This window comes from Benincasa hispida, chromosome 1 (assembly GCF_009727055.1).
Source record: "Benincasa hispida cultivar B227 chromosome 1, ASM972705v1, whole genome shotgun sequence".
In the NCBI taxonomy this organism is placed as follows: Eukaryota; Viridiplantae; Streptophyta; class Magnoliopsida; order Cucurbitales; family Cucurbitaceae; genus Benincasa; species Benincasa hispida.
This window is the reverse complement of record NC_052349.1, coordinates 56,942,150-56,957,292: the sequence shown is the minus strand read 5'-3', so window position 1 is coordinate 56,957,292 and position 15,143 is coordinate 56,942,150. Positions and strand designations below refer to the sequence as shown.

The 15,143-nt window shown below is 31.6% G+C and overlaps 1 protein-coding gene and 1 long non-coding RNA gene across 3 annotated transcripts; one reads left to right on the top strand and one right to left on the bottom strand.

Moving 5' to 3' along the window:
* The first annotated feature begins 711 nt into the window (after positions 1 to 711).
* On the top strand, positions 712 to 2,211 carry LOC120067262. Of its 2 annotated transcripts, none has more exons than XR_005478957.1 (5): positions 712 to 1,061; positions 1,166 to 1,237; positions 1,332 to 1,453; positions 1,531 to 1,602; positions 2,134 to 2,211. It is a non-coding gene; the product is annotated as an uncharacterized LOC120067262 (long non-coding RNA). The 2 variants fall into 2 exon arrangements; XR_005478956.1 differs by having other exon boundaries at positions 1,143 to 1,237.
* Positions 2,212 to 6,560: 4,349 nt separating this feature from the next.
* Positions 6,561 to 9,341, bottom strand: LOC120086650 (glutathione S-transferase T1). Its single transcript, XM_039043734.1, has 7 exons — positions 9,030 to 9,341; positions 8,867 to 8,940; positions 8,682 to 8,742; positions 8,401 to 8,454; positions 7,841 to 7,917; positions 7,279 to 7,484; positions 6,561 to 6,951 (listed from the first exon to the last, which is right to left on the bottom strand). The coding sequence occupies exons 1-7, from the start codon at positions 9,092 to 9,094 to the stop codon at positions 6,775 to 6,777; spliced, it is 714 nt and encodes a 237-aa protein (XP_038899662.1). The 5' UTR covers positions 9,095 to 9,341; the 3' UTR covers positions 6,561 to 6,774.
* Between the last annotated feature and the right edge of the window lie 5,802 nt (positions 9,342 to 15,143).

The window sequence follows — 15,143 nt, the reverse complement described above, 5'->3', positions numbered from 1 at the left end:
TACGAGATTTAGGGCATCAACCCCAACAACGGGGATCTTTTATTGTAAGATACTCCATTTTCAATCCCTCATGGAAGATGATGACGAAGAAAAATCATAGTTTTTGCTTTGTCCTGACTGGATGTCGTATTTCCTTCTTTAATAGCCTCCTTAAGATTCATAGAATCCAAGTGGATTTCGGCATCAAGTACGCATGACAAATAATTATTGCCATTAATATTAAGGGCGAAAAATTCTAATTTTATGAGATTTGTCATGGCAGTACTTTAGGACCTACCTTTAGCAGAAAAAACAACAGGAGCTCATGTTGATAACGTGTTGTGAATTTGAGGATCACAATGGGACAAGGATATAGATAAAATATAATATAATAATATATTTATATAATAATATTAAATATATAACATAAAATAACAAAAAATATAAAATTGGATAATATGAAAATTAGTAGAATTTTGTAGTGAAATTCTCACCAATGTGTGTGATTTTAAGATCCACCAAATGCCACTATTTATAGGCAAAGTGACAGGTAGGATGTGGACTTACATGGACACCAAACATGAATAATTACAAAGTACATTGACAACATGAAGGGTGACACATGGCTTTTGGGACACTAAACAATAGGAATCAATTTATTATTCTAATATTCTTAATATATATATATATATTAAAAAGCCCTTGGGAAGTGTACGCTGTCGTCCACGTGCTTGTGTTCATCGTCCGCTCGTCAGTCAGTGCGTTGATGCCCCAACCGTTCGTTCGATCATACAACAGCTCGTGTCGTTCATCCATCCATCGTTAGCTCCGCTCAGTCATTACCACCGACACCTCCACCGCACCACCTGTGTCTCTGTCGATTGCTGTCGCTACGTGGGTTTCACCAAGACCGATGTTTGGATTAGTTTTTAGGCCTTTTTGGATTATTTTGTTGGAGGTTAATTACCCATTCAAATTTTTTTGGCTTGGATTTTTATCCATAATTTTTTGATGTTAGATTTTGAGATTTGGGATCACTAAACCGTTGTCCAGCAGATTAAAGATCGGGTCGACGACTTTTTGTGAGTTTTATTTTGGGTCTTCCAAGATTTTGAGTATCAATAAATGATTTGCTTATTGATTGTTTAATCTTGGTTATGGAGGTTTGATTGGAGGTTTTTTTTAGAGGCATCAAGCTCATTCGAATTGTTTTCGTGTTGGGAATTTCAAGGTGATTTCGGATCAAGGAACAATTTGAGTAAGGCATTATATTTCTTTTGGTAAGCTTTTGAGTGATAATTTTTGGATACCTACAAAGTGTTAGCTTAATTATTTACTTAATTGTGATATAGAAGGTTGGAATTGAAGGTTCAAAGATGCCATCCATCGAGATTAAATGTTGAATTTGTGACTAGAGTTGTTGGGTTGTATGATTTTGTAGCTTGAGGTGATGTTTGGACCAACACATTTTTGGGTGAGTTTGTTTGATTTGGATAAATTGATGAATGAATTTGGTCTAAATGTTTAAATTAATTTTGGTTCTTGTCCTAGGATCTAATTCAAAGATTGTAGAAACTAAAAGGATTTGCTTGCTTGGATGTATAATTTGAGCTTGAATTTGAGGTAAATGACTTTCTACTTTTGACCATGACAAATTTGACTGAGGATATACTGGAAATTTTACCCCTAAGATAAACGATGACAAAATAGCACACAAGAGTTATATGAAAACTAATGTATGTTAAGTTATAGGGTTCTTGTTAGTTTTTCTTATCTAGGTAGGTATACACAAATGATGGTATATGTGCACATTTATGGCTGATCGTGGACCTTCTATGATTGATGCACGTTCCTTCGGATTCATGTTTACGTTTGATTCATGTACTTTTGGGATACACATTATAACTGATGCATGTTCCTCCAGGTTCATGTTTACGACTAATTTGTGTACCTTTGAGATACACACTATGAATGATGTGTGTTCCTTCGGGATCACGTTTAGGATTGATATGTGGCCCTTCGGGATCACTACAACTGGTATGATATAGGTGTATACCGGTGTCTAGATAGTCTAATTAACAGGTTACCTAGAGGGCCTAATGGTAGATCACTTACTGGGTATTGTTAAACTCATCATTTCTTCATGTTTTTTAGGTAATGACAGAAATAGGTCAGCGAGTGACAAACAGGACCCGTGACAGAGCCATATGAGGACATCAAAATTGCTTCTGCTCAATCTATAGTTTTTCTTAAGTTACTAGAAAGTTTTAAATGTTGGACAGAAAAATTTATTTTATTATTTTGATTAATTTCTTTGTAAATGATTTTAGGGACCTCGAATAAAGGTTTTACTTATTTTTTTATTTATTTACTTTCTTGAATTTTATGGTCAAAATATTTGGTTTTAAATGTGTATTATGAGTAATGATTTTTATCAGAGTACTTGAAAAGTTGGGTCATCACAAATTACTTTGCTATTAATTTTTATTTGAAAAATATAACACTGAAAAGAAAAACATATATGGTTAATTAGAGAAAGAACACAAGGAAGAGAAAGATTACCTTTGAAGACATCTCTTCAAATCTTCACCACAATAGTGCTCCACTCGTTCTCAATGAACTAATCTCCCAATGAACAGTGTTGTCACCAAAAAGGTCTTCTTTGTTATTCTCGGATAAGGATTGGTTATGTGGGAACCTCTTTTGAAAGTAGGAATAAATTTTTACAGAAGAATATTATCTTTTTTTAAAATGAGAGAGAGGGGAGTTAACTTCCCTCACGCACTTTCCCACTCCCTTACATTGCAGGAGAGTTTTTATTTTTATTTAATTTATAATTAAATACAATTTAGTTATATAATTATGTAACTAAATATAAGTTAATTAAATAAAATTAATTAATTAATAATTAAATATCTCATATTCAATTAAATACACATATTCAAATGTACATCTCTCTCATAACCTATAGATTTAATATGAATCTCATTCACATCAATTTTAACCTATAATTTAATATGAATTCAATTCATATTAATTTAGTATTTGAATCTCATTTAAACATTAATACTTTCATATTATATAGTTTAATCTTGAATCTCATTCATAATTAAGTTTATATTATAATGTATCTATATACACTATATTATTTATATGTTATACAATTAACATAAATTCCCTTAACCTCACAATGGGTAAAACAAGAATAATTAGTTTTGAAAGAATTTGAACAATTCAAATTCTTTCAAAACTAATTATTCTTGTTTTACCCGTTGTGAGCTAGCAGGGGACCTAATAGATTACAATTATAAGTTCCAATGATCCGAGATTAATTAATTAAATTAATCAATATTAAATGACTATGAGGCAATCCAGTGAAGACCCATAGCTGCATTTTTATAAGCTGAGAATATTTTGCATCTATGAATTTAACCATCACAAATAAGTCGATCCTTCACGAGTTGTTCGTAATTATAGCTAAGTCAAATTACCCTGTAATTATCTTTACTTCTTAAGTACCACTTATCCTCTAATGAACCATCTGTTTATAGTCTAACCATAAACCAAGTCCCTCTTAGGCCAACGAGAGAGTTGCGACCCATTATTCAAGATCCGAACAACACTTAAGGGAACAACTCATCTACTTATTCGAAAGGTGGGAAGGAGAGAATTTCATCTCGTGTAGCTATGTCCATAACTCTCTACTCTATCTCGTCCCCAAATGGTAGACATATTGAGTTAGTGACTTGAGTCACTCTCAACTATAAAAATCAAAGAACGATCCCTCATAGGCAAGGGTCCATAACTCACTCAGGATTGAGATTGAGTTACATATGATTATCGTTTGAAATATTAATCTCTTCAATCAACGGTGTTACAAAGAGCGAAGGATCCCATTAATGGGTCCAAGAACGGAAGCAATGGATCATCCCAAATCTCAATTTTACAAAATTCAATTTTACAAAGAATAAGAAATAGATCATGCATTTAATTCAACAATTACAACAAGCTTAAACAGAAATTACAGAAAAATAAAATTGGGTTTCAGAAACCCTTAACTTTGAAGACGTTCTTCAAAAAATAATCCCACTTCTGTGCAAATCACGAACAACTCCAATTGGGCACTACCAAGAAAGAGACCTTAATATTCTCTGGTGCGAATCCAGGAGGTGTAATGCTCTAGTGATTTTGGAGATGGAAGAGAGGAGAAAAAAATGAGACGAATGGGAATTAGAATTTTGTTTTCACAGAACTCTTCTGTGTAAGAACTAATCTCTGTCTTTTTTGCAGGTAGAAAAAGAAAATCAAAATCCCACTCCTCTGTCAATCACCCACATAAAACGTGGGTGGGGAGAAATTTGAGGAAGGAAGTTGATTCCCTCCTAATAATTCAAATAAAAATAAATAATTTTAAAAAATAGTTTTAATTTTCAATGAATTAATAAATATAATGTATAAATAACTAATTTATTATATATAGATATATTATATATATATATAACTATATGTTATATCACATATCACATATAATCTATAGTTTTTATATTGTATCAAATACAATATAGAATATAGTTTCAATTTTCTCTCAACAATGACTTTTAATATAAATCACATTTACATTAAATTTAATTATATGAATACAATTCGTATGATTAATATTTGAATCATATTCAAATATTTTTTCTTCTCATAAATAGTTAATATTATGATGTATCAAATACATTATAGTAATTATTCATAAAAATGATTAATTTTAAAAGATAATTTTAATTTTAAATTAATTAATATAATATATGTGTATAATAACTAATTTATTATACATATATACATAACTATATGTTATATCACATATAACATATAATCTATAGTTTTTATATTGTATAAAATACAATATAGTCTATGTTTCAATTTTCTCTTAACAATGACTTTTAATATAATCACATTTATATTAAATTTAATTATATGAATCCAATTTCAATTATAATTAATATTTGAATTATATTCAATTATTTATTTCCTCTCATAAATAGTTAATATTATAATGTATCAAATACATTATAGTAATTATATCACATATAATTAAAAATTAATTAATTATATCATATATAATTAATTCTCTCAATTAATTTGAACAATTCAAACTGATTCTCAATAATCCCGTTGAGCTACCGAGGGGACCTCATGGACTTGTAACTTGAAGCTCCAAAGGTACGTGAATAATTAATTAAATTACTCATCATCCGTTAACTGTCAAACACTCCACTAAAGACCAACAACTATACAAATATATTTGTGTGCCCATTGGATATAACCAACTAAAAGTACGATGACCCTTCACAAATTGCTCGTAATTACAACTAAACCACAATTACCGTTTTGTCTCTATAGTTACATCTAACTTCTTAAGTATTATTGATCCCTCTAATGAATAATAAATCATAGTCAAACTATGATCAAACCCCTCTTGTTCAAGCCCCGGAATCAGCTCTTAAGGGAGCAATTTATGTGAATTTCTTTTGTGTAGCTGTGTTTCCATCTCTCTAATCAGACGAATACCCAATTCAGGTCATGTTACCTATAGTCATCTTGATGAAATGTAAGTCTCTGTTATGAACGACATTATATAATGAGACTAAATATTTCGTGGTCCGGTCTTATACAAACTCCTTTGTATAGAATATCCAGCTCACATGTCACCACATGAATAATCAGAATCAGATCATTTGTAGCCTTTTACAACATTTGTAATCACTAGGATAAGGTATCCAACCTCTATATACATGTTTAAACTACGAGATAACCCTAAATGTTAGTTCATTGGTTTGTGGTTAATGCAACTAATTTTGTAAAACATAAAATATTTTATTACATGAATAAAATATTTGTACATTACCATTACAAACTATAGAATCTTACAAGATTTAAGATATCAACCCCAACAAAGAGATTAAATATTTCATGATCCAAGCTTATTGTATAGGATACCCCACTCACATATCTCTACATAAAAGATTTGGATCAAATTGTTTTAAAGTTAACAAAATGGGTCATATCTATAGTGTTACCAAGATAAGGTCAACATTATCCATATACTATAGACCTTATAAGTTATTACTTGAATGTGATTTACCTATATGTCAATTACCTACTATTCAAGTTTTATGAAATTATCTTGGATTTTTCTTGTAAATGATAATTCATTATTGCATATTTAATAATTAAATTAAATACTTTACTAAATAGCTTCACGAGGCTTTAGAGCACAAATAAAAAATTCATTCAAATTTCAATTATATCTTTCAAATAACAAAATACAGGAATATATATAGATCGAAAGGTCATTTATGGAAGGTCACAATCTTTCATCTAATTGCCTAGGTTCAATGACTTTTCAATTTCTTACATGAACCAATCTTAGATGATCTTAAAGCTTTAAAGATTGCATCTATCTGAAAACTTTAACTAGATGTTCCAACTCTAATAATTGTCCATTATTTCCTTATCATTTTCTCTCCTTTCATCTTCCTCTTTCCTTCTCTCCTATCTCTGATGAATAGTCGTGGCCTCCCTCTCGGCGGTCATTATCGAGAAAATAGAATCTTGGAAATTAATATATTTGTGGGATGTTTACACAGACTAAATAGAATCTTGTAAATTGTGGGATGTTTACACAGACAACTGAGTTCTTCACAATCTATCAAAAGTAACACAGATTACTTACGTTGAAACTCGTCTTTTCACAGCTTTTTCTTTATGGCGTTTATTCTATTGCTTTAACCAGACAGAGCCAAAACTTCACATCTTTGAAACCAATTTCTCTGAGCGCTGCTTTTGAAGGGTTTCCTTGAGCTTGAAGAGAAGCTTATGAACTTCATCAAAATGCGGGTTTGTAGCATTTCTAGTATTCTCAACCCACTCCCTCACTTTCTGGTGCGGACCCAGAATACGACTCCGATCCTTCTCGTCCAAAAGCTGCATATATTAAACAAGTCCATGCTACCATTAGATCCAGTGAGAACTAAACTAGGGGGAAGACGATACATGGGATGTTTAGAAACAAAATAAGTTTAGTCCTAAACGTGGAATTAACATTTTGTAGATTTAACAAATGAAAAGGAATAGAGATTTTGAAGCAAGAGGGCTGGCCCGGCAGTTTAATGCCAAGTGCAACCCCCCTGGTCGGTTTTACAAGCTCCTTCAGAAAATAATGATAATGCGAGACAATGTAATTGTTCATTCTTGAGTGTCTTCGAGTGATCTCAAAAAGCAATCAGTAAGTATTTGCACTAGTGTGTGTACCTCTAGTTGCATAATTTCACAAACCAGGCTAAGATCAGCTATGGATGGTTTAAGGCCACCTAGCAAAAACTTCCCATTCCCCTTCAGCCAAAACGACTCTAGTTTCAAAAGTGACTTGGATAAAAGCGTCTCAGCTTCAGCAGCTGCTTGAGGATTTGGAGTACGGCCAAATAAAGGTGCTAGAACAGTATTGAATACCAAAGAAGCTGAACAAGATAAAGAACAAGAGAAAATAAGTCATTGCTCGTTTGAAAAGATAAAACCAGTGGCACACTTCTCTCCAATCTATGTGAATATGAAACAATCGGTTGGTTTTATGCATTTGATTAAATATTAGTTTTTTGAATATTTACTTTATCATATGAGCTGCGATTAGTAAGCGATTATATTTGTGGGATTATTTCCTTTTTCTAGTGATGAGTCTTTCTTATACTTGAAATCCCATTATAACCTTTGTGAATATCAAAGAAGGCTTTATCTCATTGATACAAACACTATGATATGAAGAAGTTGTAATACATTTAGAAATATCAGAAACAAAGAACATTTTTGAGTAACATACCTGCACTACGTAAATTAGAATGATGCCAATCCAGTACTGAATTTATTTTAGCCCTCCTGAAAAGATCAGCTGGATACCTAGTAACATTAACAGAAATTCTGTTACAATATCTGAGCCTATTAAAATTGCTTAAGCTTTACAATAATGGTTACTAAATATATATAAATTAACGGTTAACTGAATTTACATATAAATAATAACCCACACCAACAACAATGCAAAGAACTATACATTTACTTCAAGTGGTCGCAACTGCAAGAACTTGGCAATTCTGTAGGGATCTAAACTACCTCTTCTTGAAACATAACAAAATAAAAACAAAGGCACTAAATCATCTGGACTCGAAGTATAAGACCATAACTCAAAGAAGGAAAGGAACCATTGAACCAAATACCAACAGAGATCAAATCTACCCGTCCTTCCTTTTGCTGGACACTAAATTAGGAAATGTACATCCACTAGAACCCTTGCATGCTATAAAAAGAAAAGTCTCCAGAAGTGATTTGCATTAATAGAGAAAGCTGTAATGGAACAGTAGTGAGAAATGAGCAACCACTTACCAGTGATCTGCCACACCAGGAAAGGCACAAGAAAGGTAGATAAGAATAGCATGGCTGCCAATAGAAAATGAAGCAATGCACAATATTAAAAGTAACATAGTAACTACATCAAATTTTGGGAAGCAGGCTTGTGATAGACAATACAGAAGTTGCAAAAACAAGGGATCCACAAGAACACGCATAAATCTTTAAAATAAATGAGGCAAACTAGTAAGATTTTATCCTTGCTCTTGCAAGATCACAATATCTACAAAAATGTTCAAGAAAAAAACTTTCATTACCTCTCGAACAGCTTAAATCTTCCATCAACAATGGCGGGGACCTTTCCCATTGGGTTGACCTCTAAGAGCAAAATCCAAATACTCAATTACCACAACTCATAAAAACCAAAAAAGTCAATTACATCTTAAAGTGTAAAGAACAGCAACATATTGATACTAATACACTCACGGCTGTGTTGACCCACCTTTGAATTCGGGAGTCAGCTGTTGGAGTTTGGACAAGGCTACCCCCACCTCCTCAAAAGCAATCCCGTTAACCCTAAAACGCCATTAAACGAAGAAGAAGAAGAAATTTCAAATACCCAATTACCACAAGCAAAATTAATGGGAAGAGGGAAGAGATTTAACTTGCAGAAGATGAGAACAGCGCGAGATGGCTGTGACATTCGATCTGCATAGACTTTAAGCGCCATTTTTCGATTCCTCTGGCAAGCAAGCGCTGTGAGTGTGCCGTGAGTACGGCTTTATCTGCTCGTCGGAGATTAAACTGCAGGAAGTCGATGATCCTAAGGGTAAGACTAAGATCAAGAATTCAAGATTGACTTTCTTGGCGGGCTTCCCAATTGTGATAGGATTGGATTTAGATGATGTTTTATCAGATTTTTCTGAGCCCTGCTTTCAGTTTACACCAGTCTCATTCCCATTCCGCTATTTCCATTTTTTTTCGAATCGAATTTCTAAATTGTTGTTATTTTATTTTACTTCCATCGAATCCTAAAAACATTTTTTCTAGGACGATTTTTAGATAAAGAAAAATAAATTAAAATATTTACAATTTTAAAATCTATCAATGATAGATATTTATAGACTTCTGAAGTCTTCAATATCTATCAATATCTATCTTTAGAATTTTATACTGAAATTTAAAGCTAAGATGCTATGTATTGGTGATCCTAAACAAAAATTTGGATAGTCACACCATTTTGGGTCACTGCCACACTATTTCAAGTCTCAATTATACATTTGAAATTCTAAAGAATTTTCTACCCCAAAAGTAGTTTTGAAACATTTACAAAAGATTATGGGTAATATTTCAACTTTTGATAGATTATATATTTTTTTAAAAAAATAAATGGCAATGTTCTAAAGTATTTTTTAAATGAGTTTTTTTTAGTACAATAAGTGAGAGTTAGAGGATTTAAAATTGTCTTTAAACATATCTTTAATCTTTCAAAATCAATTTAATAGTTGATTTTACATTCTTAAACGTGGTTTTCATACCATGAAAATTGATTTTGAATGATGTTCATAGTGACTTTAAATTTAAAGAAAGAGAGCAAGAGAGAAAGAAAAAGGCATAGTGATTTTAATTAAACATGACAAAAGTGATTATCAATGCCTCGTTTGGTAATCATTTCGTTTTTTTGTTTTTAATTTTTGAAAAATTAAGCCTATTTTCTCCCTTTTTTACATTGGTTTGTATATTTTTTAAGTACAATTGTTGAATTTTTAGTCAAATTCCAAAAACACAAACAAATTTTTGAGAACTTTTTTTAGTTTTTAAAACTTGGCTTGGTTTTTAAACAATTGGTAAAAAGTAGATAACAAAAAAAGAAATTTAGAAGTGAAAGTAGTGTCTATAGGCTTAATTTTCAAAAACGAAAAACTAAAGGCAGAATGGTTACCAAACAAGACCTAAATTTTTAAAAATCAATTTCAAACATGTCCTAAATATTGCTCCAATCAAATCGTTACCATCAAACTCAAATTCTTTATATTCTTTTTCTTTCAATTGAGATGAGAATTTAGTATCAATTTGAAAACACAATCCTATTTCTAAGGATTAATATTATATTTTTCAATTTTTCTCAAATGTTTACTCCGCTAAAAAGATGAGTTAAATTGTAACAATGGTTAGTGGTAGGGAGTTTTTTACTACAATTGCAGGGGTAGCGCGACCATGTTGGAACTATTCATGGATAGACAACGACAAATCACTATAGATAGAGATAGAACTCTATCTTTATCTATCACTATCTTTCTCTATCAATGATAAATAGAGATAGAAATTTATCACTGTCTATCTGATAGACAGTGATAGGGTTCTATCTTTGTCTATAATTCATAGACAAAGATAGAACTCTATTTCTATCTATCACTATTGGATATTTTCATTATGAGTTTCAATTCTATTTCTATCTATCACTATTGGATATTTTCATTATGAGTTTCTTACCTAATCTTTTTTATATTTTCATTATGAGTTTCTTGTATAATCTCTTTTTCATTTTACAAAATACCATGGCTATTGCTATAGTTTTTATTTTATTTTATTATTATTTTTTTATGGAGGACAGTGGAATGATTATCACTTCTATGAGAATTATGAAGTTGGTGGTTTGGTACATGGTCAGATAGATTTCAATGGTTTAGTTGGTTTAATATATGAAAAGATTCAATTGGATGGGTTGGTAGATTTGTCCGTTTTATTGGCTTTTAGTAAAAATATTATTCAAACTGTGGTTCCAATAAAAAATGACAAAGATGTTTTTTGGTATATGACTTTGGCTAAAGATGCAATCAGCAGACATCCATTAGTTGCCCATATAAGTGTTTGTTTTTTGGAAGGGTTTTCTACTACTATTAATGGTGTAGGTGACGATGGTGATAGAATGTTATATTTAGGTTGTTCTTCTTCTTCTTCAAATGATGAAATTATAAGAGATGTTTTTTTTTTTTTTAATGGTGATTTGAAGGAAAAATGTATTTGAAAGTAAAGAAATACTTTCAAAGTGTTTTTACATAAAAGTAGTGAAGAATAATTTTCAATTTAGGACTACAAGATCAAATTCAAAGTTTGTTGAGTTGTTTGCAAGAAGACTGTAAATGGTATGTTAGGACATCTCAGTATAAGAACGGTGAGTTGTGAATACTTAGGAAGTACATTTCTGACCCTGAATATCCACTGAACACAATTGAAGGTTGTCATAGGCAAGTTTCTTCATCATAATTGGCAATTGCTTCATAGATGCTTCTAGGTTCAAGTCTACTGATCAATCCATTCCTAAAGACATTATCCATAAGGCTCGTACAAAACTTAGAGTAAATATAAGTTATCAAAAAGCTTAGAGGGCAAAAGAAAACATAGTAAAGATATTAAAAGGTGATATCGTTGAATCATACACCTTGATTCCAAGCTTTTTTGAAAAGTTGAATGAAATGAATCCAGGTATAATCCATTTTCCTTAGCAAATTTTTATCACTTTCTATCGTAGATAGAAAGTGATAGACAACTACTACACTGCTTTAGAAATAGATGATTGTGGTCATTTCAAGTTTTGCTTCATGGTTTTTGGTACATCAATTGAGGGGTGGAAGTATTTTAGATTTATCATATATGCTGATGGAGCATTTATGAAGTGTAAGTTTGGTGGCATGCTATTAACAACCTCATCACTAGATGGTAGCAGTCAAATCTTTCCCCTTGCATTTGCTATCGTAGATTCTGAAAATGACGCATCATGGACATGGTTTTTTGAAAACATACAAAGTAGTTTTGGGGAACGAGAGAATTTATTCATTGTTTCTGATAGGCATTTTAGCATTCTTAAAGGAGTTTTAAGAGTGTTTATTGATGTTGAGTACTGAGTGTGCTGAAGGAACTCTTAGACAAAAGAACCATTGAGCGGAAGCAGATCGTTCCAAATCTCATTATGAAAGAACAAGAACATTTACAAGAAAATAACAACAGTTATGCATTATCGAGTAAATTACAACATGCTTTTAAATTAAATACAAAAAGATCGAGTAAGACATATCTTTGAAGAACTTTCTTCAAGTATTCCCTCGAACAATACCAGCAAGGCACCCAACAGCACGAACGCAATGCCTCTAGAATATCCTCGAACACAATCGAGTAACACTCGATTCTCGACCCTCGAACAGCAAACTCGACACTACCAAGAGGCTACCTTGGTATTCTCAGTGTAAGAATCCAGGAGATGTGGACTATGTATAGATTTAATAGAGGGAAGGAGGAACTCAATGATCATGTAAATGATCGAGTAAGTGAGAGAATGAGAAAGTCTATTGTATAGACTTTAGATACTCGATCGTTGAGTAGCGAGGAGATATCATTTAGCAAACTTGATGCTTGATCGTTTACCCTCTCTAGGTTATCGTATATCCTTTTTCTTTATGTGCGATCGATTATAAAAAAAAATGAAAATACTTTTCATTTTATCCATCGGTTATCAAAACCAATTAAAACTTCTCACTCAATTAGTTAATAGAGAAAAAGATAACTAACAACAATTATCTCATAATTGTTTTGTTATAAATAAATGTAATAATTATTTATCATATTATATTTATAACATGTAGTTTGAATATCACATCATATGTAATATATATAAACCATAGTTCTTTTTCTCCTTTTTGGCATTTAATATAAATCATATTTATATTAGTTCCTCCAATTAATGTATCTAATACATCAAATCAATTATATCATATATAATTTAATCAATTTAATTATATCATATATATAATCAAATTCCTCTTGTTAATTTGAACACTTCAAACCAACCCGAAAACTGATTTTCAACATGAATCCATTGAGCTACCAAAGGGACCTTATGGACCTGTAGCTTGAATCTCCAACGGTACGTGAATAACTGACTGAACTCTTTAATCACGATATCCACCATCTGTTAACTGTCGGGCATTCCACTAAAGACCAACAACTGCACTATTTGCACTACAAATATATTTCTGTGTCCATTGGATATAACTAATCAACAGTATGATGACTCTTCACAAATTGCTCGTAAGTACAATTAGGCCAATTTACCATTTTGCCCCTATAGTTACATTTAACTTCGTAAGTACCACTGATTCCTTTTATGAACAAAACATCATAGTCCCACTATGAGTAAACTCTTCTCGGGCCAAGAAAAGGTGTGGCGCCCCATTGTTCAAGCCCCAAAATCAGCCCTTAAGGGAGCAATTTATCTACTTACCCTTACTTCGGGGAAGGAGTGAATTTCGTCTTGTGTAATTAAGTTCCCAACTCCCCAATCAGATGAATCCCCAAAGTGGTAGGTTTGAACCAGCGATCTGGCCACTCGTACCCATGCAAATCAAAGGACCACCTTCATAGGTAGGAATTCACAACTTATTTAGGATTAAGGTCATATTATCTATTATCATCCTAGTGAAATGAAAGTCTCTGTCATGAACAATGTTATATAACGAGACTAAACATTTTGTGGTTCGGTCTTATATAAACTCCTTTGTATAGACTAAACATATGTTGTGTTAATGCTTACAATATTGATGACTTTGAGTGCCACATGAGATTCATGTAGTCATTCTATCCAAATATTAGAAGTTATCTTAATAGTGTTGGGTTTAAGAGGTAGTCTTGGGCATATTCACAAAGAAGAAGGTATAAGGTTTCTATCTTTTTCTTATTTTTGTTGGATATAAAAAATATATGATTTATTAGTGTCTATATCTGATTTCTACAGATAGACTTTTATCGATTTCTATTGTGGTCTATCAGAGATAGATATTGATAGTCTATCTCTAATAGACATAGATAGAAGTCTATCTGTGTTTATTAGATTGATGTGGTCTATCAGTGTCTGTCTATCTATGTCTATAGACTGATATGGTCTATCAATGTCTATCTCAGATAGACAGTGATTACCTTTTTTCTTGAATACTTGTTGATACTGATTACCTTTCCCGTATTTATCTATTAGGTTGATCCCATTAGCAACACTGAATACAAGACAATGGATGGAGATAAATAGTTCATAGTGAAGCTAGACTTGAGATTTTGCAGTTGTCAAGTATGGATTTTGAGGAAATTCCATGTGCACATGCACTTGTTATTCTCTGAATGCTTAATTTAGATACCGTTTCTTATGTAGCTGAGTTTTATTATAAAAAAAAAAAAACTTTTTCATCAGCATATAGTGGTTGTGTTTGACCTATTGAAGTTCATTTAGATTGGAGAGTTAAAGATGATGTCATGAAAACATTACCTCCTATTGTTAAACATAAAGCTGGAAGACCTAGAAAACAAAGAATTGCATCTGTAGGTGAATTTAAAAGTTCATCAAAACATACTCGTTGTAATTGTAAAGGTCACAATAGTAGGACTTGAAAAATCAAACCAATTAATCAAATGATGTAATCATTATTTTTGCATTATAATACATGTATAGACAGATGGATTGACACTAGTCTTTATGAATGATATTTTTTTTATTTATTTTGTTCTAGAGTTGTAAACATTTTTAATATTACTTTCACTTTTTAATGGAATTGGAAAAGCAAAAAAAAAATATCAGTGATAAGCACAAATGGTGTCTATCTCACCCTATCTAATGATATCAGGTAGGTGAACTTCAGTAAGAAAATCAATAGATAAACACAGATACACAACTATCTGTGTCTATCATTGTGTCTATGGATTATAACATCTATCTGAATCTATCAGTATATAGATTC